This window comes from Eretmochelys imbricata, chromosome 8 (assembly GCF_965152235.1).
Source record: "Eretmochelys imbricata isolate rEreImb1 chromosome 8, rEreImb1.hap1, whole genome shotgun sequence".
NCBI classification, from domain to species: domain Eukaryota; kingdom Metazoa; phylum Chordata; order Testudines; family Cheloniidae; genus Eretmochelys; species Eretmochelys imbricata.
The window spans coordinates 3514544-3542484 of NC_135579.1; the positions used below are offsets into that span (position 1 = coordinate 3514544).

Consider the following 27941-nt stretch of genomic DNA (forward strand, 5'->3'; position numbering starts at 1 on the left):
TATATGCTTTAGTAACTCTTGGGTGAATTTGTCCTCTGAGGCTTTGAGGATCTTGATTAAAATCTCCTGTGGTCAAGCAGGTTTTAACTAAGGTTTCTGAAATACTGCTGAACAGTTTGCTTTTGAAGCTAACCCATTTCAGGTGCAGCCATTGCTAATGTGGACAAGGAGAAAGGAGCAAAGGGCTAACTACAGGAAAAGGCAACCCTCATTAGGGCTATGAGAGAGTATTCAGTATGGCAATAACTGACATCATTTGGAAAGTGAAAATCATAAGTTTTTTCGGAAATGAACATTTTTTTCTTCAAGCCCTTGGAAAGTTTAAAGAAGGCTGTTCTCTGCCTCTTTTTCAGTGATCACGATGGCTCCTTGCTTCATCCTGAAGAGGATCCTAATGGTCCTATTTACAGGTAACTAAGGTGAATAAGAGAATAACAGATAGTGGATGGGGCTGTGATAGGTAACTACTGCATAATAGAAAAGGAGGACTTGTGGCACCTTAGAGACTAACAAATTTATTTGAGCATAAGCTTTCGTGAGCTACAGCTCACTTCATCGGATGCATAATAGTTACTGAGTTTTCCTGGAGAGTAACTAAATATGGACTAAACTGGATGTCTCCTAAAGAAGGCTGGTCATGTGTCACAGTGTTGTAATTTGCCACAGCCGCTGCAATCTTCTGCAATGTAAATAATAAGCCAGAGCGGCTCAATACCCTTCTGTGGAGCTCCTCTAGCTTTCGTTTTGTTTTATAAAAAATAAATTTCTGGGCATTGTGGTTGCAGAAATAACCATCCAAATGTGAACCGTGAGCAGCGGGGTCTGAAAGGCCTACTGACAAACAGCAAATGCACAGAACTTTTTCCTTTCCATACTGTTTCACCTGGGTTCCAAGATCTATGTAGCCGTGTCATTTAGAAATGTATTGAAAGACCTACTTTCATTTTTGTAAAAGTTTCATCGGTAGTCTGTCTGCATTATGCTTTTCCTGGATGCTAACACATCCATCTTGCCCAGCTAAATCAAGGTTAAAGGTGTAAGACTTTGTTTTCACTGGGAAAAGGTCAGGATTAGCTTAACTAACTGCTACCTAATATTAATCTTCTTTCCCATACAAACGCTCATTTATATTGGACCTGTTTGGAAAAATTGCATTGGGAAGTATTAACACCCACTGCAGAGCATTCTACCCCAGTAGCGTTAGGAGTTACTTGAGTGACGAATTTAGGGTATCAATAGCCTTCTATTTTATTTGAGAGGAAGCTTCCTTTGAAATGTGAGGTGCTAGAATGAGTATTCAAAGCTCCCCTTTTGTGTGCCCGGTTAAGGGCTGGCTTTGATTGACATTTGGATTATCTGACCAGGAATGACTTTGATTAACACCCTTAGCACAAAAGATTTAATGCACTGGAGGTGCAGTAAATACACAGGTTTCAGAGTAACAGCCGTGTTAGTCTGTCTTTGCAAAAAGAAAAGGAGTACTTGTGGCACCTTAGAGACTAACCAATTACTAACCAATTACCAAGTACTCCTTTTCTTTTAGTAAATACACAATATCCTGTAACTGTTACAGAGAGAAACAGTCTAGCTGGCACAGAAATACTGTTGCTTTCTACAGCTCTTGTGTGCTGGTTTTGTCTGTGAGTACACTAGACTTGCAGGGAAACTGAAGGGATTTTTACGACTGAATTAGGTGATTAGACAAAACTTCTCATACACAAATATGTGAATTAAATATAGAAGTGAACGTTGAAGTTGTGTAATCTGGTGGGAGTGCAGAATGATATTCATGGTAATTCAAACAGGAAATGCAATCTGATGCCATGTATTATTCAAAAGGGAAGATGGTTATAAGGAGCATTGGGGGTTTCCACAGCATTTTTAAAGTGAGTTCTGTATTTTATCCACTGTTCTATTGTCTCATGGTGGGTATGCTCATGCACGTGCTCAGTCAAGAAAGCAAGAGAGAGCTAGCTCACTAAAAGCTCTGTTACATTTTCAAAGGGTTTATGCCACTTAACTGGCCACTTGCAAACACAATGTCCAGTCTAACATGCAAGTTTACCTGCCCAGCACTTTTCAAGGAAGGTGGAACTGGAACTGAACATCCAGGGTGAATCTGTTCCCTGTACGTAGGACATAAGAATGGCCAGGCTGGGTTAGACCAATGGTCCATCTAGCCCAGTATCCTGTCTTCTGGCAGTGGCCAGTGCCAGGTGCTTCAGAAGAAATGAACGGAACACGTAATCATCAAGTGATCCATACCCTGTATCCCAATTCCAGCTTCTGGCAGAGGCTAGGACACCCAGAGCATGGAGTTGCATCCCTGACCATCTTGGATAATAGCCATTCATGGACCCTATCCTCCATGAACGGATCTCATTCTTTTTTGAACCCAATTATAGTGTTGGCCTTCACAACTTCCCCTGGCAATGAGTTCCACAGGCTGACTGCGCGTTGTGTGAAGAAATACTTTCTTTTAAACCTGCTGCCTATTAATTTCTTTGGGTGAAGGAGTAAATAACACTTCCTTAGTCACTTTCTCCACACCAGTCATGGTTTTATAGGCCTCTCTCATATCCCCTCTTAGTTGTCTTTTTTCCAAACTGAACAGCCCCAGTCTTTTTAATCTCTCCTCATCCGGAAGCTGTTCTGTACCCCTAATCATTGTTGTTGCCCTTCTCTGTACCTTTTTCAATTCTAATATACCTTTTTGAGATGGTGTGACCAGAACTGCACACAGTGTTCAAGGTGTGGGAGTATCCTGGATTCATTTTAGCATTATGATATTTTCTCTCTTATCTTTTCCTTTCCTAATAGTTCCTAATGTTGTTAGCTTTTTGATTGTTGCTACACACTGAACAGATGTTTTCAGAGAACTATCCACAATGACTCTAAGATCTCTTTCTTAAGTGGTAACAACTCATTTAGATCCTATCATTTTATATATATATAGTTGGTATTATGTTTTCCAATGTGTGTTACTTTGTATTTATTAACATTTAATTTCATCTGCCATTTTGTTGTCCAGTCACCCAGTTCTGTGAGATCCCTTTGTAACTCTTTGCAGGATGCTTTGAACTTAACTATCTTGAGCAATTTTGTAACATCTGCAAATGTTGCCACCTCACTGTTCACCCCCTTTTCCAGATCATTTATGAATATGTCAAATAACAGTGGTCCCAGTACAGATCCCTGTGGGATACCACTAGTTACCTCTCTTCATTCTGAAAACTGACCATTTATCCTACCCTTTGTTTCCTATCTTTTAACCAGTTACTGATCCATAAGAGGACCTGCCCTCTTATCCCATGACAGTTTACTTTGTTTAAGAGACTTTGGTGAAAGACCTAGTCAAAGGCTTTCTGAAAGTCTCTAAGTACACTGTATGCACTGGATCCCCCTTGTCCACATAGAATCATAGGACTGGAAGGGACCTCGAGAGGTCATCTAGTCCAGTCCCCTGCACTCATGGCAGGACTAAGTATTATCTAGACCACCCCTGGCAGGTGTTTGCCTAAACTGCTCTTTAAAAACTCCAGTGATGGAGATTCCACAACCTCCTTGGGCAATTTATTCCAGTGCTTAAGCACCCTGACAGGAATTTTTTCCTAATGTCCAACCTAAACCTCCCTTGCTGCAATTTAAGCCCATTGCTTCTTGTCCTATCCTCAGAAGTTGAGAACAATTTTTCCTCTCCTGCTTGTAACACTCTTCATGTACTTGAAAACTTGTTATCACATCCCCTCTATCTTCTCATCTCCAGACTAAACAAACCCAATTTTTTCAATTTTCCCTCACAGGTCATGTTTTCTAGACCTTTCATCATTTTTGTTGCTCTTCTTTGGACTTTATCCAACTTGTCCACATCTTTCCTGAAATGTGGCACCCAGAACTGGACACAATACTCCGGTTGAGGCCTAAGCAATGCAGAGTAGAGTGGAAGAATTACTTCTCATGTGTTTTGTTTTGTTTTTTGACCCCTTCAAAGATTTCTAATACATTTGTGAGTCATGACTTCCCTTTACCAAAGTCATGTTGACTCTACCACAACAAATAATCTTCATCTATATGTCTGATAATTCTGTTCTGTATTATAGTCAAATAATTTGCCTGGTGCTAAAGTTAAGCTTACCAGCCTGTAATGGCCAGAATTGCCTCTGGAGCTTTTGTGTAAAAATAGGTGTTACACTATCTTGCCTCCAGTCATCTGGCAGAGAAGCTGATTTAAATCATAGGTTACAGACCACAGTTAATAGTTCTGCAATTTCATATTTGAGTTCCTTCAGAACTCTTGGGTGAATCCCATCTGATCCTGGTGACTTATTACTGTTTAATTTACCAGTTTGTTCCAAAACCACCTCTATTTACAACTTAACCTGGGACAGTTCCTTAGATCTGTCACCTAAACAGAATGGCTCAGGTGTGGGAATCTGTGTCACATCCTCTTTAGTGTACACCAATAAAAAGAGGTTTCAGAATAGCAGCCGTGTTAGTCTGTATCCGCAAAAAGAAAAGGAGAACTTGTGGCACCTTAGAGACTAACCAATTTATTTGAGCATAAGCCTTCGTGAGCTACAGCTCACTTCTCCGCTTCCTTCCGTGCTTCTTAGGTCCAGCACAAGTTGGCTCTTAAATGATCGATGGGATTCAAAGTGAGCAGGATGTAAGTGGTGCATATACTTTGTGCTGGATCTCTGCACAGGGGGTGAATTTCACATGCCCTGAGGGTTATCTTGAGAATCTAGCCCAGAATATGTGCCCATTAGGGAATTTTCAAACTACAGCATCTTCATGCAAATGGAATCACTCGGGAGAAGTCTGTCACCATTTTCTCCTAGTATTGCCTCTACCAGGCAATGCCAGCTGACCTATGCTGGCTCATTAGACCAGCCAGGTTTCGTTCTGCAGCCAGACACAGACAGGCAGTAATCTGGTTTGTGACCCTGCAGCCACGGCCGGCTCTAGGTTTTTTGCCGCCCCAAGCAAAATGCCGCTGAAGCGAAAAAAAAGAAGGCTGGAGTGCCGCCCCAAGCACGTGCTTGGTTTGCTGGTGCCTAGAGCTGGCCCTGCCTGCAGCAGTGACATGCCCCCACCTCACACTGTGTCCAGACTCTGGCTCAGAAAGGTCAGGGAAGGGGAGGGGAGGATCATGGACTGAATAAAACCCAGACAGATCCACTCGGCAAGAACTACAAGGTATGAGTTTGCAGTTCCAGGTACTGCAGGAACAAGTCTTCCAAAGGTACTGGTGAGGCCCATTTACTACACTGAACCCCTGTGAGTGAGGAGAGACAAGGGGGTCTGGAGAACTGCATATGCACAAAAGCCATATCATAGCTGTGGTGGTTATAGTCACCACTGTCAGGGGATCTGTAACCATTGTCTGTGGGAACCATCCAGGGACACCTCAGGTGTTGTAAGCCACTGTGCCTCATCTCTTCCATTAGAGTGGAGCAGTTTGAGAGCCACTGTCAGGTGGATTAGCCAGGATAGCTTCCCCCACAAACAAGTGACACCAACCTCAACACAGACCTGTGTGCCTTTGTGTGGTACCCAGACTGTCCTGGGTCCTGACCATGGGACTCCCGTTAGGTCAGGCAGCCGCACACATAGCTGCTGAGAGAACCACCCATCTGTAGGCTGGGAAGATCAAAGAACTTCTCCCTGCATCTTCCTGGTTAGGGTCAGGAGAGCGAGGATGTGCAACTGCAGCATGCATGAGTGCTTCCTGTGCTTGGACAGAACCACATCATGGGCAAAACCACCATGGCCGCGCTGCGTGTCCTGCTGTCATCCTCCCCTGTAGAGAGGAGATGGGGAGAAGAGGGGAAACACACACCTCAGTGGATCCACCTGCAATGGAAGCATGTGGCGAGCTTACAGGGACAGTTTTGTGTTGTGCCTGAGATGCCAGGCAGGTCCCATTAGCCTGTGCATTGTATCCTAGCCCCGTCTCAATTACTGTTGTATCTTTGTCTGCAGGTCTCACAGTATCGGGCTCTCCAGTGAGAGGAGTGGTGGGTCAGAACGTCACTTTGCCCTGTAAATACCGAGTTAATCGCCAAAGTGACATCACAACAATGTGCTGGGGTCGGGGCAGCTGTCCTTCTTTTCAGTGTTCTCAGCCAATTCTCTGGACAGATGGACGGAGGGTAACCAAGCGTCAGTCCAGCAGATACCAGTTAGAAGGGAATCTCGCTCAGGGGGATGTGTCCCTGACCATAGTGAATGTGGCAGAAGCAGACGGAGGGGTGTACTGCTGCCGTGTGGAGATCCCTGGTTGGTTCAATGATCAGCGGAAGAATCTGGAAGTTGCGATTGAGACAGGTGAGCAGAGCTTTTCTTTTGTATGAGTGTCCTTGAAGGGTAAAACTCCTGCCCTCTGGCTGACTCTCTCAGCTTGTGACAGAAACAATGTATTAATGTCCTGCAGTGTTAACCATTATGACTTTGAAGCTGTACCGTTACCACTGTGGAAAGGAAGCAGCCTCTGCCATCAGTGTAACCCAGCAGAGCCAGTGCACGGGAATGGAGACTTCAGGTCTTTGAGCCATGGCACGTGACTCATCAGCATTCTCAGCTTTTCCACATGTAGCATCCAAAAGAATGGGCCATGGAGTAGGTGTCTTTCCTGGCTTATGCACAGTAATCCTCCCATTGATGAGGGGCATTTTTAGCAACCAGCCAGGTGCCCAAACCACTGTCAACTGCCAGTCCTGAAATATCGATTATTTTGCTTATTGCCAAAAGTAGCTACGTGGCAGGCCTTTGCAAGAACTTAACTAAGGCAAGCCGGGTGGGGGTTAGCAGCAATCCCATGGAGTAAACCTGACTCAGTCTCCTCTCTGATGTGCTGGGGTAAATGTCTGTGGAAAATCTGGAAGTCTATCTATATTTGATTTTTGGTGTGAGTGTGTTGGGGCCCATGAGGCTGCAGACCCTGCAAAAACACATCTGTATACCTAATGGATTAAAAAGTGCTTCCTTAATGGTTTTTCTATGATTGACATGTTGTTGAAGTAATTGTAGCAAAGCAGAGTCAGGGTGAGCTCCACCCTGACATCTGGTGGTGAGGTGTGGCAAATTGTGGAAAAGAACTTCAGGGGCTGATCTCATTTGCATAGGCACACCCACCCCGCCTAGAATGAGGCCAGAGCTGCCCAAATGGTCACTTTGGCTACTGTGGGATCCCCAGTGTCTCTGTTATTGGGGTAGGAAGAATAAATTGTTATTATCCTGATTATGAGAATCAAGGACAGTGGAACTGCACTTGGCCTTTTGTTATGATGGAGGGACTCGCCATCAACTAAGTAGCACTCGCTAGGCAAGGGACATGGGTTCCAAAACTGTGAATTGAGAGAGGCTGGGAACAGGTATTAACACTTGGTGGCATGGGCCCCCTGGGGAGGGCCTTACATGCTAATTGCACTTCCTCCTCTCTCCACTGTGGAATATCAGAGCTAATTTTGATTCCATTAGGAGTCTAGTTACAGGCTGCTGAGCTGAATTCACTTTGGGCTAATGGTGCACCAGCACTGAGGCTCCCCTACTACAAGCTGAAATCACTGAGCGTTGTGTTAAGTAGTGGGGGAGCCTGAAGATATATGGTGGAGCAGTTTGTGGGAGGGCGAGCGGAGTGGCTGGTGGAGCAGAGCAGTTTGTTGGAGGCCTAGAGCAGCCCATGGGGCGGCTGGCAGAGCGAAGCCCCATGGAGAGGTGGGGGCATCAGCTTTGGACCACGTAAGGTGCCCCTTAACCCCCCCCCCAATCTCCACCCAGGTTGGGAGGTAAAACTCTGCAGATAAACCTTTGGACCTGGGGCTGCCTTGATCAGGGACAGAGACTTTTGGGTCGTTGGACTTTTGGGACTTTGGGTGATTTTGGGTTGCTGGACTCAAGAACTAAAGGGAAAGGACATGCCCCAATTTGCTTGGGGTGGGTTTGCCTATGCAAATGAGATCAGCCCCTGAAGTTCTTTTCCACAACTTGCCACACCTCACCACCAGATGTCAGGGCAGAGCTCATCCTGACTCTGCTTACACTAACATAAAAGGGGTAGACAGATCTGAGGAATTTGGATTTGACCTTCTGGACATCTCTTGGAATCCCCAGTGACAGGTGGATAGCTGGCCAATTGTCGTTTGACCACTTGAAACCCTTCCAGACTGTGGGTAACTATTGTTTGGGGGTGATCTATAGTCTGTTGTGTTTGTATGTGCTTGAGACTAAATAAGGCAGAGACTTTGGGTAGAGGCATTCTGGTGAGAGTTCTGGAGAATAGTAAAGTGAGTGCTTTAAGTAAAAGCACTTGATCTTGATTAGTTTGTGCCTGCGAATCAGAGAAGAACTGTCATCTGTATTAAGTGATGTTTATTTTCTATTTGCGTAGTTGCTGCAACTGTCACCCAGGTATCCTCTTCTGTCACACCAAGATGGCTATCTATTTCTAGCTCAGAAGCCCCTCAGGCTGTAAGTATCTCTGTTGTCAATTAAATGGTGCATATATCTTCCCTACGGGTCACTACCGGTAGTGCTCTAGTTTGATTGGAACAGAGAAATGTTCATAAGTAGTCTTTTAGTTCGGGTGACCAGACAGCAAGTGTGAAAAATCGGGACAGCGGATGGGGTGGGGGCGTAATAGGCACCTATATAAGAGAAAGACCCAAATATCAGGACTGTCCCAATAAAATCGAGACATCTGGTCACCCTACTTTTATTGGGTCAACTTCTGTTGGGGAAAGAGACAGCCTTTCGAGCTACACAGAGCTGTTCTTCAAGTCACTGGACCTTGAAAGCTTGTCTCTTGGTCCAGTGAACGATATGACCTCGCCCGCCTTGTCTCTCTAATATCCTGGCATCAACACAGGTACAACACACTGCAAACCACATATTTAGTCTGTCCATTTGCTGTCTCAGAAATAGTCCTGATGGTTTAACTGTCAAAAGAAAAACAACTCTGATAACAAATCTAAGGGACTAATCCTGCAGTTCTTATTCCATCCTTATGAAGGCAAAAACCTCAGATTTCAAGGCTAAACTTAAAATAAATATTTAACTCTGACTCCTGGTTCATGTAACCTAATATAGCAACTCAATGGAAGTAGAGCATTATCTCCAGTTGGGTGCATCACCTCAAGTGTGTGTCTACCATATTTTTCCAAGATGCCCAAATGGCTTTTGAATCATGCATATAATTAATACCCACTAATACCTTCATGTCTGTGTTTCAGTTTGCTGTGTCTACATCAGTCCATCTACTGGAGCCTGAATCCAGGGGGACAGGGATGTATATTAGAATTGGTGTCATTCTGTCACTTCTAGTCCTCCTAGTTTTTTCCCTGTTAATCTTCACATGTAAGTAAAATCAGAGAGAGAACAACTCAAGGGCATTAATATTTTTATTTCTCTAACTCGACCAACAGCAACTTGTAGGGGGATGCACCGAATCAACTCTTCCCCAAGCTGCCCTGGAAATGGCCCTTCCTCGGTCATTGCTGTCCACTTTTCACACTGTGCTGCCATGGCCCTGCCCAATCATAAGGGGAGCGGCAGCTGCTTTCTGCAGCTACAGACACTACCTTCCCTGGGAAACTCCCCATTAGGGTGTCCAGTGGAGTCAGTTAACCCTTTATGCTCTGAGGACCTGGGTTTAAATCTCCCTTATTGAATTTCTCTCACTTGGCTCTTTTTCCTGTCCTTGCTGCTTTTTTAGAACTTCTGTTCTCATAACCATGTGCTTCTCTCCCCCCCACAGCACTTACTTTGGATAATCTTAAGGGTATTTGCACAATACATAGAAGCTGGGGAATTTGGCCAGGTAAGTGCTATTCATTTTGTCTCTTCTGTACCTATAAGAAGAAGCCAGTATTGCTATATCTTTGTTAGGTTGTTCAGAACAGACAGTCCCACACTCACGCTGGCTTCTCACACGTGCATTCTTTTAATTTGAGTGGCTTTTTCATACCAGGATAGATAAACTTTCTTGCATTGTTATCTGCAATTTCATTCAATGAGGCATGATCATTGCTATTTGTTTTTAATACGGCTGGCAAGCAATTACAAAAATTAAGTGCGATTAATCACGTGAATAAAAAAATTAATTGCACAACTAACCACGTTATTAAACAATCATGGAATGCCATTTATTTAAATATTTTTGGATGTTTTCTACATTTTCAAATAGATTGATTTCAATTACAACACAGAATGCAAAGTGTATAGTGCTCACTTTATATTTATTTTCTGTTACAAATATTTGCAGTGTAAAAAACAAAAGAAATAGTATTTTTCAATTCACCTCATACAAGTACTGTAGTGCAGTCTCTTTATCATGGAAGTTGAACTTACAAATGTAGAATTACGAAAAATAACTGCATTGAATAATAAAACAATGTAAAACTTTAGAGCCTACAAGTCCACTCAGTCCTACTTCAGCCAGTCGGTCAGACAACCAAATTTGGTTACAATTTGCAGGAGACAATGCTGCCCGCTTCTTGTTTACAATGTCACTGGAAAGTGAGAACAGGTGTTCACATGGCACTTTTATAACCGGCGTTGCAAGATATTTACATGCCAGATGTGCTAAAGATTCATATGTCCCTTCATGCTTCATCCACCATTCCAGGGGACATGGGTCCATGCTGATGTTGGGTTCTGCTCGATAACGATCCAAAACAGAGTGGACCAATGCATGTTCATTTTCATCTTCTGAGTCAGATGCCACCAGCAGAAGGTTGATGTTCTTTTTTGGTGGTTCGGGCTCTATAGTTTTCACATCAGAGTGTTTCTCTTTTAAGACTTCTGAAAGCATGGTCCACACCTCGTCCCCCTCAGATTTTGGAAGGCACTTCAGATTCTTAAACCTTGGGTCTAGTGCTGTAGCTACTTTTAGAAATTTCACATTGGTATCTTCTTTGCATTTTGTCAAAACTGCCGTGAAAGAGTTCTTAAAATGAACACGTGCTGGGTCATCATCTGAGACTGCTATAACATGAAATATATGGTAGAATGCGGTAAAACGGAGCGGAAGACATGCAGTTCTCCCACAAGAAGTTCAGTCACAAATTTAATTAACGCATTATTTTTTAACGAGCATCATCAACATGGAAGCATGTCCTCTGGAATGGTCGCTGAAGTATGAAGGGTCCTATGAATGTTTAGCATATCTGGCATGTAAATACCTTGCAATGCCAGCTACAAAAGTGCCATGCGAAAGCCTGTTCTCACTTTCAGATGACATTGTAAATAAAAAGCAGGCAGCAGCATCTCCTGTAAATGTAAACAAACTTGTTTGTCTGAGCGATTGGCTGAACAAGAAGTAGGACTGAGTGGACTTGTAGGCACTAAAGTTTTACATTGTTTTGTTTTTGAGAGAAGTTATGTAACAAAAAAAAATCTGCATTTCTAAGTTACACTTTCAGAATAAAGAGATTGCACTACAGCACTTGTATTAGGTGAATTGAAAAATACAATTTCCTTTGTTTATCATTTTTACAGTGCAAATATTTGTAATAAAAATATCAAGTGAGCACTGTACACTCTGTATTCTGTGTTGTAATAGAAATCAATATATTTGAAAATATAGAAAAACACAAATATATTTAATAAATATCAATTGGTAGTCTATTGTTTAACAGTGCAATAATTTTTTTAATTGCGATAAATTTTTTCGAGTTAATTGCATGAATTAACTGCGATTAATTGACAATGAGGCATGATCATTGCTATTTGTTGTTAACCAGTAAGCAAAATATGAGCATAACTGTTTTTGCTTGCATTGTATTAAGAAGCAGACCTTTGGGCTTGGAATTCTTTCTAAATACTCAAGTATTGATTATAAGTATTGTTTAATAAGTTCTGCTCTGATTCCCATTTTCTTAGTGAGCTGGTTGATTTCACTACCCAGCCTGTTGTGTTACTGTCAAGACCTTGTTATTTAAAGGTCTGGGCTTATTACTCTTGCTCCAACCCAATCTCATTTTGTGGCACAAAACATGGAGGGATCTGAAGCACACTGGAAGCTGGGATCAATGCAGAGGAAAATGAGTACAGGATGGATAGATATTGTGTGTGACTGTTCTGAGAATGCGTCTGTCAGTTTACGCTTCTCCTTTTGTTTTGTGAGTATCGTTTGTGGTTGTAAACCTGCATTCAGGGTTATAACCGTCATTTTGTGAATCATCCTACAGTGTGTCGTGGGCGGAGAGCCGGTTTGGACTGGGGTGTGCATAGCCTGAGGTGGTGATCAGCGAGGAGGTGGTGTTTCTCACCTTACGCAGAACTAACACGGGATGGGTCACCCGGATGGCTGCAAAGAATTATTGACTTGCTTATGACTCTTATCAGCCTCAGCCCCTCCAAACCATGGCTGGGACATGAGGTATCACACTGGGGTTCAAGACCAAGTTCATGTATATAAACGAGGGGGCTTCTGTGTAGAGGGAGCCACCGATCGCCAGCAGCAAGAGGGACAAGGGAGTCTCCACCTCACCTGACCAGGCACACCTCAGACCCAAACGGAAGGAAGAGATCATCTGTGGGGTGGGGCCGTTGCATTCAAGTCTTTATTTTTTCTGTAGCTCTGTAAATCTCTTGTGCAGTCTAAAGTGTGCGTGTGAAATTCCTTTGCAAATTGTTCCTTGATTTAACTGTCACATGGTCTCTGAAGGGTTAAACCATAAATTGGAGTGCCGCAAGGGTAGAATTTGGCGGGTAGAGTGCATAAATTACCAGGGACAGTTGGGGGCTTCAGCAGAGGTCATGGGGCCTACGACAGCTGCATCCAACATCCCAAGATGGAGGTGCCTGACAGGCCAAACCAGAGACTGTGTCTTGACACTGCTCAGACCCAGTGGCATGAAAGCATGCAGGATCCAAAGGTTGAGGCCAACACAGCAGGCTGAAAACTGTCCATAGAAAAGATGTGAGTGCAGAGAGCCGCCCTGGCTGAAAAACCGTAGTATTAGCCACTAAAGACAAAGAGAGCCCATTTTATGCTGCTCCCTGAACTGTATGTTCCACTGACCATTGTTAGTCATTGTTTATACATATTCTTAGTTCTATCAAGCAGCAAAACTAAGAGGGATGCTCCCTGTGTTGGGAAAATTGACTGCCAAATATTACAAGTATCACCTCCAGTCAAGCTACAAGCTTCTATGGGTTCTAAGCTAAACCTTCACCAGTCTAGCCCAGGCTCCAGTCTCTGAATGTAAGAAAGCAAACCATCTTTCTCAGAATTCGTTCATTCAGTCATGGAGCACAAAAATATACTTATTATCAGATGCAAACTGTTCCTTCTTTTCTTTGAATGAGAGCAAGTGCCACAGTAACTGAGCACCTGAGAAGAGGAAACCACAAAGCTCATGCGTCCCCACAGAGAACCATAGGGATCCCTGTAGAAATCAAGACAATCTGCACAGAAGCTCTGAATCTCCATAGCGACTCTGGGTTTCTAGCAATCCTCCAGATGTGGCAACATGGTTCTTTTCATATATACCGAATCAAGCTGTGTGCAAGGACCTCAGGATTTAATGCAATAATACCTAGTATTTACAAAGTGCTTTTTCATCATGCGAACTTTAACTAATTAGTCCCAACGCCAACAAAAAACAAATACATTTGTGCAAAAATATTTTTATGCTCTCTTGACAAAGGGCCTGATCTAATTCCTCTCAAAGTAAATGGGAGTTGGATCAGACCCTGTCAGACAGTGGCAATTGTTGACCAAAACATACATACCCTTTCCGCAGCTATTTCCCAGAATGTCCCAGGGTCCCTTTATCCCTTTCACCCACTAGACCAGGGGCAGGCAAACTTTTTGGCCTGAAGGCCACATCCGGTTTCTGAAATTGTATAGAGGGCCGGTTAGGGGAGGCTGTGCCTCCCCAAACAGCCAGGCATGGCCCGGCCCCCGCCCCCTATCCGACTCCCCTGCTTCTTGTCCCCTGACTGCCCCCCGGGACTCCTGCCCCATCCAACCCCCCTGTCCCCTGACAGCCCCCCACAGGACTCCTGCCCCATCCACCCCACCACCCCCTGCTCTCATTCCCTTGACTGTCCCTAACTGCCTCCACCGCCCCATCCAACCTCCCCCTCCTTCCTGATTGCCCCCCCGGGACCCCTGTGCCATCCAACTGCCCCCCACCACCCCATTCAACCCCCCTGTTCCCTCCTGACTGACCCCCCCCAGGCGCCCTGCCCCATCCACCCTCCCTGTCCCCTGACCACCCCCCACCACCCCATCCAACCCATCCTCTCCTTCCTGACTGCCCCCCTGGGACCCGTGCCCCCATTCAACCCCCATTCCTCGCCCTGTGCCCGCCCCGACCCCTATCCACGCCCCTGACCACCCCTGAACTCCCCTGCCCTCTATCCAACGCCCCCTGCCCCCATTACCATGCTGCCTGGAGCACCGGCGGTGCGACTGCTCCAGGACAGACAGCCATGTCGCGCAGCACAGAGCACCGCGTCAGGCCGGGCTCTGCAGCCCCACCGCCCAGAGTATTGTGCCGTGCGGTGGCGTGGCTGCGGGGGATGGGGGACAGCCTCCCGGGCCAGGAGCTCGGGGGCCGGGCAGGACGGTCCCGCGGGTCGTAGTTTGCCCACCTCTACGCTAGACTCTGCCTGCGCACCTGTATGTGTCCCTGTGATTTTTCTCACATCTCTGAGGCACCATAGATTTTTCAGGGGTTAACTTCAGTGCAATATCCCTCTAGCCCTTCTCAAGGAAACAGCCCAGGGTGCTGTTACCCAGCTGAGACTAGAGACGCACCCAGCATCAGTGGTTCGGCTCCTGTGCTCCACCCACCTCATAACAATTTATCCTCCGTTACCGTGCACCCAAGAGACGCAGGAAGGTTCCAAAATCCAACCATTTACATTTGCAAGCAGATGAAAAGACTTGTCAGACTTCCAGACTCCTTGAGCCCTGTCTCTGATTAAATACTTAATTCTTGTGGAAATCTAACAATGTTTAATTTTCAAAAATGTCACCCACTGTGTCTTGGGCTCACTGAAGGACTTGGATCATTTTATTGACATTGTAGATCATTTCAAATGTGCAAGTGAATTCTAGTGGATGCAGAAAACTTCCGGGTTGACAGACTGCTGTAGAAATAAGTCCTTCGAGGCCTGTGCCCACCTCTGCTGCCACTGCCGGCAGAGTGGTCAGTCGCCATAGTGATCTTTATGCGGTGGAGAGCTGCTGAAGTGAAACAAAGATTTTAATTGGTGTGTTGCCAATTTCTGGTAGCAAACAGAATTAAATAAAGGTCACTTAACTGAGGACTCTTATTAACCTGTGCTTTTGGTATAAAATGAATGTCTAAGTAAGCCCTTTATTTGGTTTTTAACCAGAGGTGAAAGTAAGCCAGTACGGTGTACCAGTAAGACAGTGGCCGTCGGTACACAGGCGACCGTACTGGCAGGGCCACTGATCGGGGCGGGGGAAGGGGCAGCTGTCCCAGGGCCCAGTGATTTAAAAGGGCCCGGAGCTCCCAGCAGTGACCAGAGCTCTGGGCCTTTTAAATCGGGCAGCGCTGAAGGGCTGGCTGGGGGAGTCTGGCCGCAGCCCCGCCCCTTCTGCACGAGGCCACGCCCCTTCTGGGGGCACAGAGTGGTGTGCCCCCCCCACCTTGCGCAGGACCGCAGCCTCCCTGCGTACTGGTAAGTCCTTTAAGTTATTCACCCCTGTTTTTAACCCTCATTACAGAGATCTGGAACAGTTTGTGGTCACAGCTAACAAGAATAACTAGAGCCTGATCTTTGACATTTACGCTTCAAAACCAAGTGGCACATGTCTAATCATACTGGCTCATTTATCTCACTGCCTGATATCAGTTATAGGATTCACAGCCCCTCTCTGCATAGTGGGTTCAAGTGAGTTGTAAATAGCAGAATTTTGCACAACTCTCACACCTCAACTATGGAAATGTTGAGGTGGATGGTTCAGAAGTATGGTTTTGTTAATTTAAATCCATGGTAGAGGTTTAATTTAATTATAAGCAATTTGTTGCAGAGTCACGTAACTGATTACTGGAAAACTTGCAGGGGCTAATAGGTGCTAGATGTAGGTATTTTTAATTAAGATCATGCAATAAAGCTTCTCTACTGATCATCTGGTAACAACAACTCTATATGCCCTTACTGACCCTGTGAGGATAGAGATTAGAAAAAAGCAGCATTTCCCTCCAAGATGCCACCCGAAGAATGAGAAAAGTAAATCTGTTAAAGACTTAGGCTCAAAGACATTTTTAAAGATGTTTTCTGGGAATCCTGCACTCCCTGTATCCTGTTGAAGGGGAAAGTAGCTAAGCAGTGGTCCTGAGAAGTTGTCCAAGAGGCCAGTCATCTTTTCCATCACTTGAGTATTTTTAGTGACAACATGCTGCAACTCCCTGTAGGCTACAGCAGTGGAACAGTGTGAGTCTGCCAATATTTTTTGGTGGTGGGTCTCACAGTCTTATCTGGGTGGTTAATAATCTGGATGGTCAAAGTATTTTTGCAACATCTGCCAGCCAGATGGAAATAGTCAGAAATATATTATTCCAAAAAATGAACAACTGTTAGGGTAGTATGAATTGTAAACGCTTGGGAATCCATTAATACCAATGTTTCTCCTAGGAACTCCCTCCCCTGTCTCTCTTTTTCATCTGTCTCTCTGCAGTACATACTCATGTGAACTCTTTTGCTATATCTATTCAATGTGGCTAAACAAAGGGGCACGATGGGGGGCAGGGAGAAACATCAAGAATATTCTACACTTCACCACAGTTTGGGTGTAAGAAACGGGTGCAGCTGAACAGAGTTTAACTGCAAGTGGCAATAAGAACAATCTGAGCTCAATGCTATTTCAGAAACTGTGGTCAAGCAGGTTGTAACCAGGGCTTCTGAAATGCTTCTGAGTGGTTTGCTCTTGCAGTTAAACCATGTGCACCCATTGTCAGCAACAGCTAATTGCTAGTGTGGACATGGAGAAAGCGAGCAAAAGGCTGCTAACCACAGGAAAAGCCAACCCTGATTAGGCCTATGAGTAATATTCAGTCTATTAAGTGTGACATCATTTGTGACATTAGGGAAGTGAAACTATAAGATTGTGTCAGAAAAGAACATTATTTTTTTTCCTCAAGCCCTTGCAAAGTTTAAAGAAGACTGTTCTCTGCCGCCTTGTCAGTTATCACCATGGCTCCTTATTTCATCTCGGAGTGGATCCTAATGGTCCTGTTTACAGGTAAGTAAGGTGAATAAGAGAATAACAGATAGTGGATGGAGCTTTGATGGGCAGTTAGTGAATAATAGTTCCTGAGTTTTCCTGGAGAGTAACTAAACATGGACTAAACTGGATGTCTCCTAAAGAAGGCTGGTCATGTGTCACAGTGTTGTAGTTTGCCACAGACTCTGCAATCTTCTGCAATGTAAAAAATAAGCCAGAGTTGCTCAATAGCCTTCTGTGGAGCTCCTCTAGCTTTCGTTTTCTTTTATAAAAAGGAAATTTCTGGGCATTATGGTTACAAAAATAATCATCCAAATGTGAACCATGAGCAGTGGGGTCTGAAATACCGACTGGCAAACTACATTTGCATAAAACTTATTTGTCTTTCTATACTCTTTAGAGATGAGCATAGATCTATAAACCCATGTCATCTAGAAATATATATAAAACAAGACCTAATTTACCGTTTGTGAACATTTCGTCTGTATTATGGACTTTCCCTCTGTAAACGAATTGAGTGTTTTTAGTGCACTTTTAAAATGAACCGTTAATATATTAGAGAAAAAATGTGTGCTGTGACTTTGGGTGGGGAGCAGTTGTGAAGATAATGGGCCACCTAATGCCGTCAGGCCAGGGAGATCTGCTTTAAATACAAAAATTAAAAATGGCAGGATATGGTCCATATGCTGTAAAAGTGAGATGACAGGTTCTGTCTCCTTCTGTTTTTATTTCAAAATATTTCTTTTTGCTAAATAAGAGGTGGGATTCAAAAATGTTTCTTTATGAACTGCTAATACCATATGTTGTCAGAGCTGAGTTTCTCACAGGTTACTGTGGCAAAGTTGCAGTAGGAAGCAGTTGTATTACTGAAAAGGTCCCTCTTTTTTAGGAAAAGAGGTTGATTAGCTAACGTTATCCACCTTGCCCACCTAAATCAAGGTTAAAGGTGTTCAACAGTGTTTTCATTGGGAAAAGGTCAGGATTAGCTTAACTAACCCCTACCGAATATTGATCTCCTTTCCCATACAAACCCTCATTTATATTGGACCAATTTGGAAAAATTGCATTGGGAAGTATTAACACCCACTGCAGAGCATTCTACCCCGGTAGCATTAGGGGTTACTTGATTGAGGAATTAAACCTATTGATACCCTATTATTCAATTGGATAGGAAGTTTATAATACCTGTTCTATCAAAAGCAGAGCTTCCTTTGCTCTTCCATGAGAGATGAAATTCAAAGTGAACAGGATGTAGGTGATGCATATACTTTGTGCTGGATCTCTGCATGGGGGTGAATTTCACATCCCTAAGGGCTATCTTGAGAGTCTAGCCCAGAATATGTGCCCACTAGGGAATTTTGAAACCACAGCATCTTCATGCAAGGGGAATTCAGCCATTGAAGCCTGTCTCACCATTTTCTCTTAGTATTGCCTCCACCAGGAGACCAGCCCATTCCAGCTGCCCTGTGCTAGCTTGTTAGACCAAACTCGTTACCCGCTCCCACCTGCAGCCAGAGACCGACAGAGACAGTAATCTGGCTTATGACCCTGCAGCAGTAACATGCTCCTACCTCACCCTGTGTCTGGGCTCTGGCTCAGAAAGGACAGGGAAAGGAAGGAGAGGATCATAGACCAAGTAAAACCCAACAGATCCTCCCATTAAGAACAACAGAGTCTGAGTTATCAGTTCCAGGTACTGCAGGAACAAGTCTTGCACAAGTCCTGGTGAAGCTCATACTATCTTGAACCCCTGTGAGTGAGGAGTCAAGAGGGGGTCTGGAGAACTGCACACCCACAAAAGCCGTATTATAGCGGAGGTGGTTATAGTCACCACTATCATAGGATCTGTAACAGTTGCCGGTGGGAACCATCCAGGGACACCACAGGGGTCGTGGGCCACTGTCAGGAGGATTAGCCGGCATAGCTTCCCTCACAAACAAGTGACACCAACATGAAGACAGACTTGTGTGCCTTTCCATGGCTCCCAAACTGTCCTGGGTCCTGACAACTGAACGCCTGTTAGGTCAGGGAGCCGCACACACAGCTGCTGAAAGAATTGCCCATAGCTAAGTGGGGCAGATTCAAGAACTGTTCTCCCTGCATGGTCCTGGCCGTGGTGAGGAGGGTGAGGTGCGGCAGCAGCTGGGCACATCAGTGCTTCCTGGGCTTGGACAGAACCACATTGTGGGCAAAAGCGTCATGGTGTGTGTCCTGCTGTCATCCTCGCCTGTTGGGGGGAGGAGGAGAAACACACACCTCAGTGGATCCACCTGCAATGGAGGTATGTGGCGAGCTTACAGGGACAGTTTTGTGTTGTGACTGAGATGTCAAGCAGGTCCCATTAGCCTGTGCATTGTATCCTAGCCCCGTCTCAATTACTGTTGTATCTTTGTCTGCAGGTCTCACAGTATCGGGCTCTCCAGTGAGAGGAGTGGTGGGTCAGAACGTCACTTTGCCCTGTAAATACCGAGTTAATCGCCAAAGTGACATCACAACAATGTGCTGGGGTCGGGGCAGCTGTCCTTCTTTTCAGTGTTCTCAGCCAATTCTCTGGACAGATGGACGGAGGGTAACCAAGCGTCAGTCCAGCAGATACCAGTTAGAAGGGAATCTCGCTCAGGGGGATGTGTCCCTGACCATAGTGAATGTGGCAGAAGCAGATGGAGGGGTGTACTGCTGCCGTGTGGAGATCCCTGGTTGGTTCAATGATCAGCAGAAGAATCTGGAAGTTGCGATTGAGACAGGTGAGCAGAGCTTTTCTTTTGTATGAGTGTCCTTGAAGGGTAAAACTCCTGCCCTCTGGCTGACTCTCTCAGCTTGTGACAGAAACAATGTATTAATGTCCTGCAGTGTTAACCATTATGACTTTGAAGCTGTACCGTTACCACTGTGGAAAGGAAGCAGCCTCTGCCATCAGTGTAACCCAGCAGAGCCAGTGCACGGGAATGGACATTTTGTTCCCTTGTGCCATGGCGCACCGCTCTTACTAGCAATCTTCGCAATACTGCATGTAGCATCCAGGAGAGTGGACAGCATAGTATGCTTCTCTCATTAGTTAGGCACAATAATCCCCTCTTGTGGGTAGATGTGTTCACGTTCCTCCTCCTTGGGCAGATCCAGCGGCCATTACAATGAATGAAAGGTACCCATCCACCTTACTGGGCTCTGGGTCACACCCTAATTCATGAAGATAAAAAGGATACTATTGTGCCCGCTGTGACAGACATCACAAAGTTCTGCAGGGCTCCCGAGCCCCTGGCGACATGTTCTCCTCGGAAAGCCTGGTCCCCTCTCTGGTTTCTGGGATTCCAATGTTATAAATCCTCACCCTGGTGCCGGGAAACCTGCTTGGAGCAGACCCTAACTGACTTTTGTTCCTACCCCTAGAAACCTAGACTTATCTGTTTGCCCTACCACAGAACCTCTATATCTTCCCCTACCAAGCCATGTTTCCTTTCAAACTTGTGGGGCCAAATGCAGACCTGGCATCAGCAGGTGCAGCTCCGTTGAACTCAGTGTTGTACTCTTGCACCAGGTATGAATCTAGCCCTCTCTCGGCTGAGGAGGAGTTAAGCGGTGCCAGGGCCTGGCTTTCAACATATAGGTGAATTCCAGCCCTCGGTGAGCACTCATGAAAGTACTCCTGTTGGAGCCAGTGCTCATCAACGTAAGTCAAGTTTGTACAACCCAGCCTTAAGTCATGACTGATTTTTATACACAGAAGTTTAATCTCAACACGGGCTCCCTACAGCTCTGTTGTCTGGCAAATAACACATTTTAAAATGTACAACTCCAGTTGTGGCAACAAGCAAAATCAAACCTCAAACTTTACCCCAAGCCAACTTTTTTACCCAGAAAAGGCAGAAGTCCAGACCCTCCAGGAAGTCTGCTAGGACCTTCGTTAGTGATTTGACATGGAAGGTGCTCAGAGGCTATGGTGACAGGTGGCAGGATAAAACCCCCAAGCAGATACATCGATAGTGTAACTGTGATTTTCATTCTCTCTCCTTTTGCTGCACTGTATTGTCCTGCAAATAAAAGTTACAAAGTCATTTTCTTCTTGCAATAAACCAGATGGATAAAGGGATATGGTTTTATTGCTGGTGATATGTTGTTGTTAAAGCATTTTATTTCTTTCAGTTTGTTGGACACATCTTGCTGACTGTTGTAATATGTGTGGTTTTTGTTTTGTTTTTAACACCAGCTAGGACCTCCACTGCAGGCCCTCACACTTACACATCTGAACACACTTCAGGTAATGGTTATCCAAGTATTCCGCCTCTCTGGTGTGTGTGAGTCCCTTTGTAATGGGATCCCAGAAGGGGAACTAAATAACAAACAGTAGTTGAAAATATTCCCTTTGACTTGTATATTATAAAATCTGATCCCCTGTGATCTAACAATAAGCCCCAAGCAAAGATGGGAAGGTCTGAAGGGGTCTTTTAAACAATTTGCAGCCCGCTAAAACTGTTTTATGTTTTAATATTTATTTTTTATATTTTGCTTTTGAGCCTTCTGAGCTCAGCTTGAACTTGAAACCAGAAATGCCAGCTTCATTCATCTGGATTTTGTGAGCTCAGCAACTCGAACATGTTTCCACATAGTTCTGTTGCCCTCTCAGAAGAGGAAGTGAAAACTTTCTCAGCATGTGATGTGTCTCTAGCTGCAGAGAAACTTGTATACTTATGTGTATAATGGACACATCCGTGAAGAAGCCTCAAAAAGAGACAGACAGTTGTGTTACTTTGATGTCAGGAAATGCCACCCTTTCCCGAGCATAGACAACAGCTGAAGCAGACCATCTCATTTAGAATCAGTCCCCTTAAAATAAACAGGAGGGGACTCCATTTTCACTAATTGTAGATCCTCAGATAGCACATTTTCAGTCTTGGGATTGGTGGGTTGGTTTTATTGCTTGTGGGGTTATTCAGTAATCAAATGACACATTCACTGAACCATTGTAGTAAAGTTTTTGCATTTTCTAGCCCTGTGTTTTAAATGTTATACGGTGCTGCCTTAAGCCGGGAAATAGGCACCGCGTCAAGATGCTGTAGTTGCAAGTTTTGCAAGTTTGTCTCACTGTGGCCAGCCTCAATGCTACATAAAAGTGTTCTCAGCTTTGTGAAGCCTTGTATGCAACACCACTTGCCCTTTACAGTGCCGTCAAAAGCCCATCGGTTCTCAGGAGAAATCAGTTCACTTTAGATAGAGAAGTTGGTGTTGTCTAGCTATGAAGACGGAAAGAATTATTAGCTGTGCTAAGTGAGATGTTGGTTTATCTTATCATTGCTCAGCTGCTGCGAATGCCAGTGACACACCTTCCACCGTCGCCCCACAATGGCCGTTGGTTTTCAGTTCAGAAGCCCCTCAGGATGCTTCAATTGTAAGTGGTCAGGTCGGAATAGTGACTATATTGTCTCTGCAGATCACTTTCCATGCTCTCTTTTGGTTGGAAAAGAGAAATACTTCTATTGAGTCTGTCCCTCTGGTGCCCGGGAAATAGCGCTGATGCCTTTGTTACCAAAATGCAAACAAACTCCAGTGACATGTAGAAAGGGCTAATCCTGGAGTCCTTACTCGCTCCTTACTGAGCTGAAAGGGAGTTTTGTCTAATTAAAGACTGAAGTCAATAGGAATTGAAGGCATGCGTCGCTTCTCAGGATCAAGGCTTGAATAAGGGCTGCAGTGTTTGGCCTTAAATGCAGGCTTTTGGAATGAAGAGCTGCTTCTTTAAACTATAAATAAAATTAGAATATACACCTATTCTACATAAATGAATGGGGTTTGGACACCTCGCTCCCTCTAGGCACTTTTGAAAATCCCAACCGTAATCAGAGTCCAGCTGTATGGAATCACACACTGTCTCAAGTTGGGTGCATTATCTCTAGTGTGTGTTTACTGTTTACCTTGCAGCCAAATGATTTTTCAAGTCGTCTATATGATTTCTATTCCTGCCCCTCATACCCTCGTGTTCTGTGTTTCAGCAGACTATGTCCACGTCAATCCATCAGCTAATGGAGCCAGAATCCATGGGGGCAGGGATGCATGTTGGAATCAGCATTTTTGTGGTACTTCTAGTCATCCTGGTTTTGGCCCTAATTCTATCCAAAAGTAAGTGATTTGAGATAGACGATAATCCAAGAAGACTGATAGTTTTATTTCTCTGCTTCCCTAGGACCTTGGCCAGTGGTGGCTACTCAGAGGATGCCCTATATCGGGGTGGCCAGACTGCAGCTCCGGAGCCGCATGTGCTTTATTACAGTTAAAGTGCGGCTCATGGAGCCCCCCCGCCCATTCTCCGTCTACCAGACTGGAGCGGGAGCTTGGGGCTTCTGCCCTGTGGTGGGATGGAGGGGCTGGGGGCTTCTGCCCAACAGGGATGGGGGTCTCAGGACTTCAGCCCTACCGGAGGCACCTGCTGGGGCTTCAGCCCCAAACCACGGCAAGTCCCTCCCCTGAGGCAGAATTTCCTAGCCCACAATGCCACTGCAGGGCAGGAGCACTGGCAGGTGTGCCCCACAGAGCTGAAGCCCCGAGCCCCAGCAGTCACGCCCAGCTCTCGAACTTCTGAAGATTATCGTATCAGAGGGACAGTAAGTTTGGCCACCCCTGACCTATATCAATCCATCTCCATGCTGCACTGGCCATGCCCCCACCCCACTCAGTGTGGGTGCTGTGCTCTCCTGGCCTTTCCTGATCACAAGGGAAGCTGCAGCTGCTTTGTGCGACGCCAGCCACGATGTTCCCTTTTGCAGACTTTCTCCCATGGCGGCTCTCAATCAGGGTACACACGTGGGTAGCCCCTACGGGAGTTTGGCCTCTTGTAAACAGTGGGTGTTTCACATATTTAAAAGACCCACTTTAAAGCTCCCTTATTTCAACTTTTGCACTTGACTTTTTCTCATTGAACCTGCTGCTTTCTTTTTTTTTAATGATTTTCAAACACATTTCTCCCTCCCCCGGCTTTCCTATTTTGGACGATCCTCAGGGTATTTCCACAACAGACAGAAGCTGAAGACTTTGGCAAGGTAAATGCTATTCGCTATGCTGTTTTCTGCTGTAGCCATAATCAAAAACTAGGTCCCAAAATGTCTGCACCTTTGGTAGGACAGAAAGAAATGTGCCAAACAGACACTCCAGGACACACGCTGACATTTCCAGAGCTGCATGCTTTTACTTTGATTGGCTTTGTCATATCAGGACAGATAATCTGACACAACAATGCAAAAAGAGAAATTCATTATCATTGCTATTCCTCATGTGCTTCTTTTTGTTTACTAAGCAAACGGTTGATCTGGCTCGTGGTTTGTATTTCTTGATTTTACATTAAGCAACAGGAGATCTTCAGGCCTGCGGTGCCTTATAAATACATAATGATTCATTATTACTAGCGTCTAATAGTAAATGTTACTATAGTTCATATTTTCCCAGTAAACCATCTGCTTTGGATATCGGGTGTCTTGTGTTTCTGGTTTGTTGTTTATGTTTTAATGGTCTGGGTCTGTTACTCTCTCTGCAGCTCAGTCTCATTCTCCAACCCAGAACATGGAGGCTTCCAGAGCACGCTGGAAGCTGGGGTCCATGCAGAAGAGAATATTTATACGATGGACTAAAGAATGGTTGGATCCGTTCCCTGATCAACACTGTGGCTTTAGCCAGTTACTATAAAACTAGCCCAGTTTATACAACACTCTAAACTATATGTTCTACTGACCACTTTTAACCCTTGTTTGATACAACTGAGAATTTCGAAGAGGGGTGTTCCTGGTGGAGGGCACATGGACTGACAAACTAGTATTTGCATCACTCCAGTAAAGCAAGAAGTGTCTACAAATTCAGGGCTAAGACTTTGCCAGTCTATTGCAGACACGAGGCTCCACAGTTTAGTGCCATTCTCAGCATCCATTCTCCGAATGGAAGCGATACGTGTATTACATTTGTTACCAGATACAAATTGCCACTTCTGAGAATGAATGAGAGCAAGACCACAATGCCTAAGCAGCTGAGAAGACAGAAGCTACAGTCCACTTTCATATTTACCCGTGTCTCCAACACTGTTGTCTCTACCTTGATGCTGGATTTCCTGGGGCAGGATGGCACAGCCAGGAACCATACCATGCCATCTGCAGGGGGAAGCAGGCTGTGGCAGTTGTGATGATGTAGCTGTAAAGAGGAATTTGTTTGTGAATGTTTCAAACAACAAAAGTTTAACTGTATTTTTGCTAAGGCAAAATATATTCATTCTTCGTTACCAGTGAGAGTTCAATCCTGCTGGATCCTAAGTGCTTTCAGGAAGATGCTGAAACTTCTCAACTTCTAAGAAGTCATTAGGAATGGAGAGTACTCAGCACTTCCCAGAAGGCGTTCAGCACCTTGGCAGGTCAGGCTCTTAATACATAGAATACATACATTTTGTTGTCTCAGTTAATTATGACTAAGCACGTTTTACTCTGGAAACAATACATCCGGTTCTTCCTCTGCGCTTTTTAAAAAACGGATATGATTCATACCATGAACCACATTAGTGACAGGATCTCCCATTTCCAGAACTCTAGGAAACTAGAAAAAACACTAGCTACCCTGAAGAATGAATAATAAATTCCTCTCACTGCTATTACCAAGGGGAAACCGAGTCATGTTGGAAGAGTATGTCAGAGATCTTGGTAACTCAACAAATGCTGGGACAAAATCTGCTCTTCACTTACATCAGTATAAATCCAAAATAACTCCACTAACCATACTGAAATTTGAATGGGATTTAAGCCGTGTAAGGGGACAGCAGGCTGAGACAAATTCTGCTTCTCACATACACGACTGTAACTGGCACCCCAGTTAATGGAACTGGTATTGGACACGTGACCCCCATGCTTTTTGGTCGAGGGACACTGCAAAACAAAGATTGAGGCTGTCCCACAATGAATTGGATTGGGATGAGCCAGCATATTTCATTTTGTACGGTCATGCAATAGAACACAACCTAACTGATACAAATTCAGGCAGTTCTGGTGGGAAGAACAGTTTTGCTCAGCTGTTTTTTAAAACCCACTTTTTAGCCAGCTATATCTAGGAAACTAGAGCAGATTTCCTGAGAATGCAAAGACCTAGTATGTGCAAGAGAGAGCCAAATATCTCCTGATATCAGTCATGATAAACTTATTAGAGTTAGTCCAGCTGGTGATGCAGAAAAGCCAATGTGGGGGGTACTTTTAAAGGAATGATTAGGAAAATTAAAGTAAGCAAACTTTCCATCCTCAGTCATTGCTTTCAATGGAGTTACACTAGGCATGACCTTCATTCATTCTTATTGTCCGCCAAGCCGTAGAGAGACAATAATGCTGTGTTGATTTTAATCACATCCTGTATGTGAGATTCGCTGGCTCAGAGAAAGTGTTTAGAATAAATAGGAAATCAGGTCTGGAGTCTCTCTCCCTAAACTCTGGGTTAAGAGAGCAGCGGTATCTGTCAATGAGAAACAAAACACAGGACGAGATTGAGATTTAGAGAAACTTCACCTTCTTAGTCGTTATTATTGTAATAGCCTAATTATTTTGCTATATCACTGGGATTGTCAGAAAACCAGTATGTATTTTACTGAGACATTAAAATGAGCTTCTGGTCTCTCACCTCCATTACTTCTGTATTACACTGGTGTGAGTGAGGTCAGAATCTGTCTTCGAAAGTCAAACAGTGAGATCCTATCCATAGTCTGACAGCAGGACTTCCAATAGCACTTACTGTTGACTTCACTAGGAGCAGTGAGGCCAACAATGAAGGATTTTTAAAACCCCATGCTGAATGACCATTGCAGCACTGACTGTTCTTTGGATCAGCTGTGTGTTGCACCAGACCGAGTCCTAACCAGTCACTCTTCCAATAGTTTAACAATTGAGTCTGCTCATCTCTTACTAGAAATCACCCTGACTACCTGAAAATCTTTGTGTTTGTTTGTTTTAAATCAAAATTACAAAATTTTCTATGAGAAGCACCTTCGGGGATCTTTGTACAAAATTATATATAGGTTATATGATGATAAAAGTTATGGTTACAGCATCCTTCCGGTTTGTCTACTCCACATCCTTATCTGTAAAATGGATCTCTGTTAATGTTGTGAAACAGTCTGAGATTGTATTGCATGCTTATAAAAATGTGCACAGAGTTCACGGCTCCTTCTGCTTTTGCATGCCAACTGCAGGAAGTCTCTGAACCCCCCAATACCTGAAGTTACCTGGTAACAAGACAAAGTGGTTCCAACATTCAACTTTGGTCAGTAAACAATTAATGCTGCAAAAACTTAAATCGCTCCCCATCAAACATTGATGCGTGGCTCTGTGATACAGCTGGAATGCACAGCTAACAAACGACTGGCATTCCGCAGAAGAGGAATGCCCAGAAAATTTAAAGCAATATGGGCTGGCTTTTTAGAGGTCAATGATTAATGTAGATCCTGAAGATAGAGATGTCACTTCCCCTGTCCTTCTTTTATCCTACCTCTCTTTGCTTACTTTGTGTATTATGATGAAACTGGTATTTGGATATATTTGTATTTGGAATAATAAAACATTATAAATATACATAAAGGAAGGTCCTGATTCCAACCTCCCTGCAGTCATTGCAAGTCTTTCTGCTGATTTCAGTGAACTCTAGATCAGGCCCTTAGGGTATGTCTCCACAGCAAAAACACCCCAAACCCTACAGTGCTGAGTCTCAGAGCCCCAGTCAGCTGACTCAG

General features: G+C 44.5%; 1 protein-coding gene across 1 annotated transcript; it reads left to right on the forward strand.

Annotated features, from left to right (window-relative positions):
- The first annotated feature begins 357 nt into the window (after window positions 1–357).
- Window positions 358–27732, forward strand: LOC144269160 (hepatitis A virus cellular receptor 2-like). The gene is made up of 13 exons (XM_077824661.1): window positions 358–410; window positions 5986–6330; window positions 8393–8472; window positions 9234–9357; window positions 9758–9820; window positions 12192–12212; window positions 17174–17230; window positions 19612–19956; window positions 21417–21467; window positions 22507–22595; window positions 23200–23323; window positions 24201–24240; window positions 24732–27732. Exons 1-13 carry the CDS (start codon window positions 362–364, stop codon window positions 24823–24825), a joined length of 1482 nt encoding a protein of 493 aa, XP_077680787.1. The 5' UTR covers window positions 358–361; the 3' UTR covers window positions 24826–27732.
- The last annotated feature ends 209 nt before the right edge of the window (window positions 27733–27941 follow it).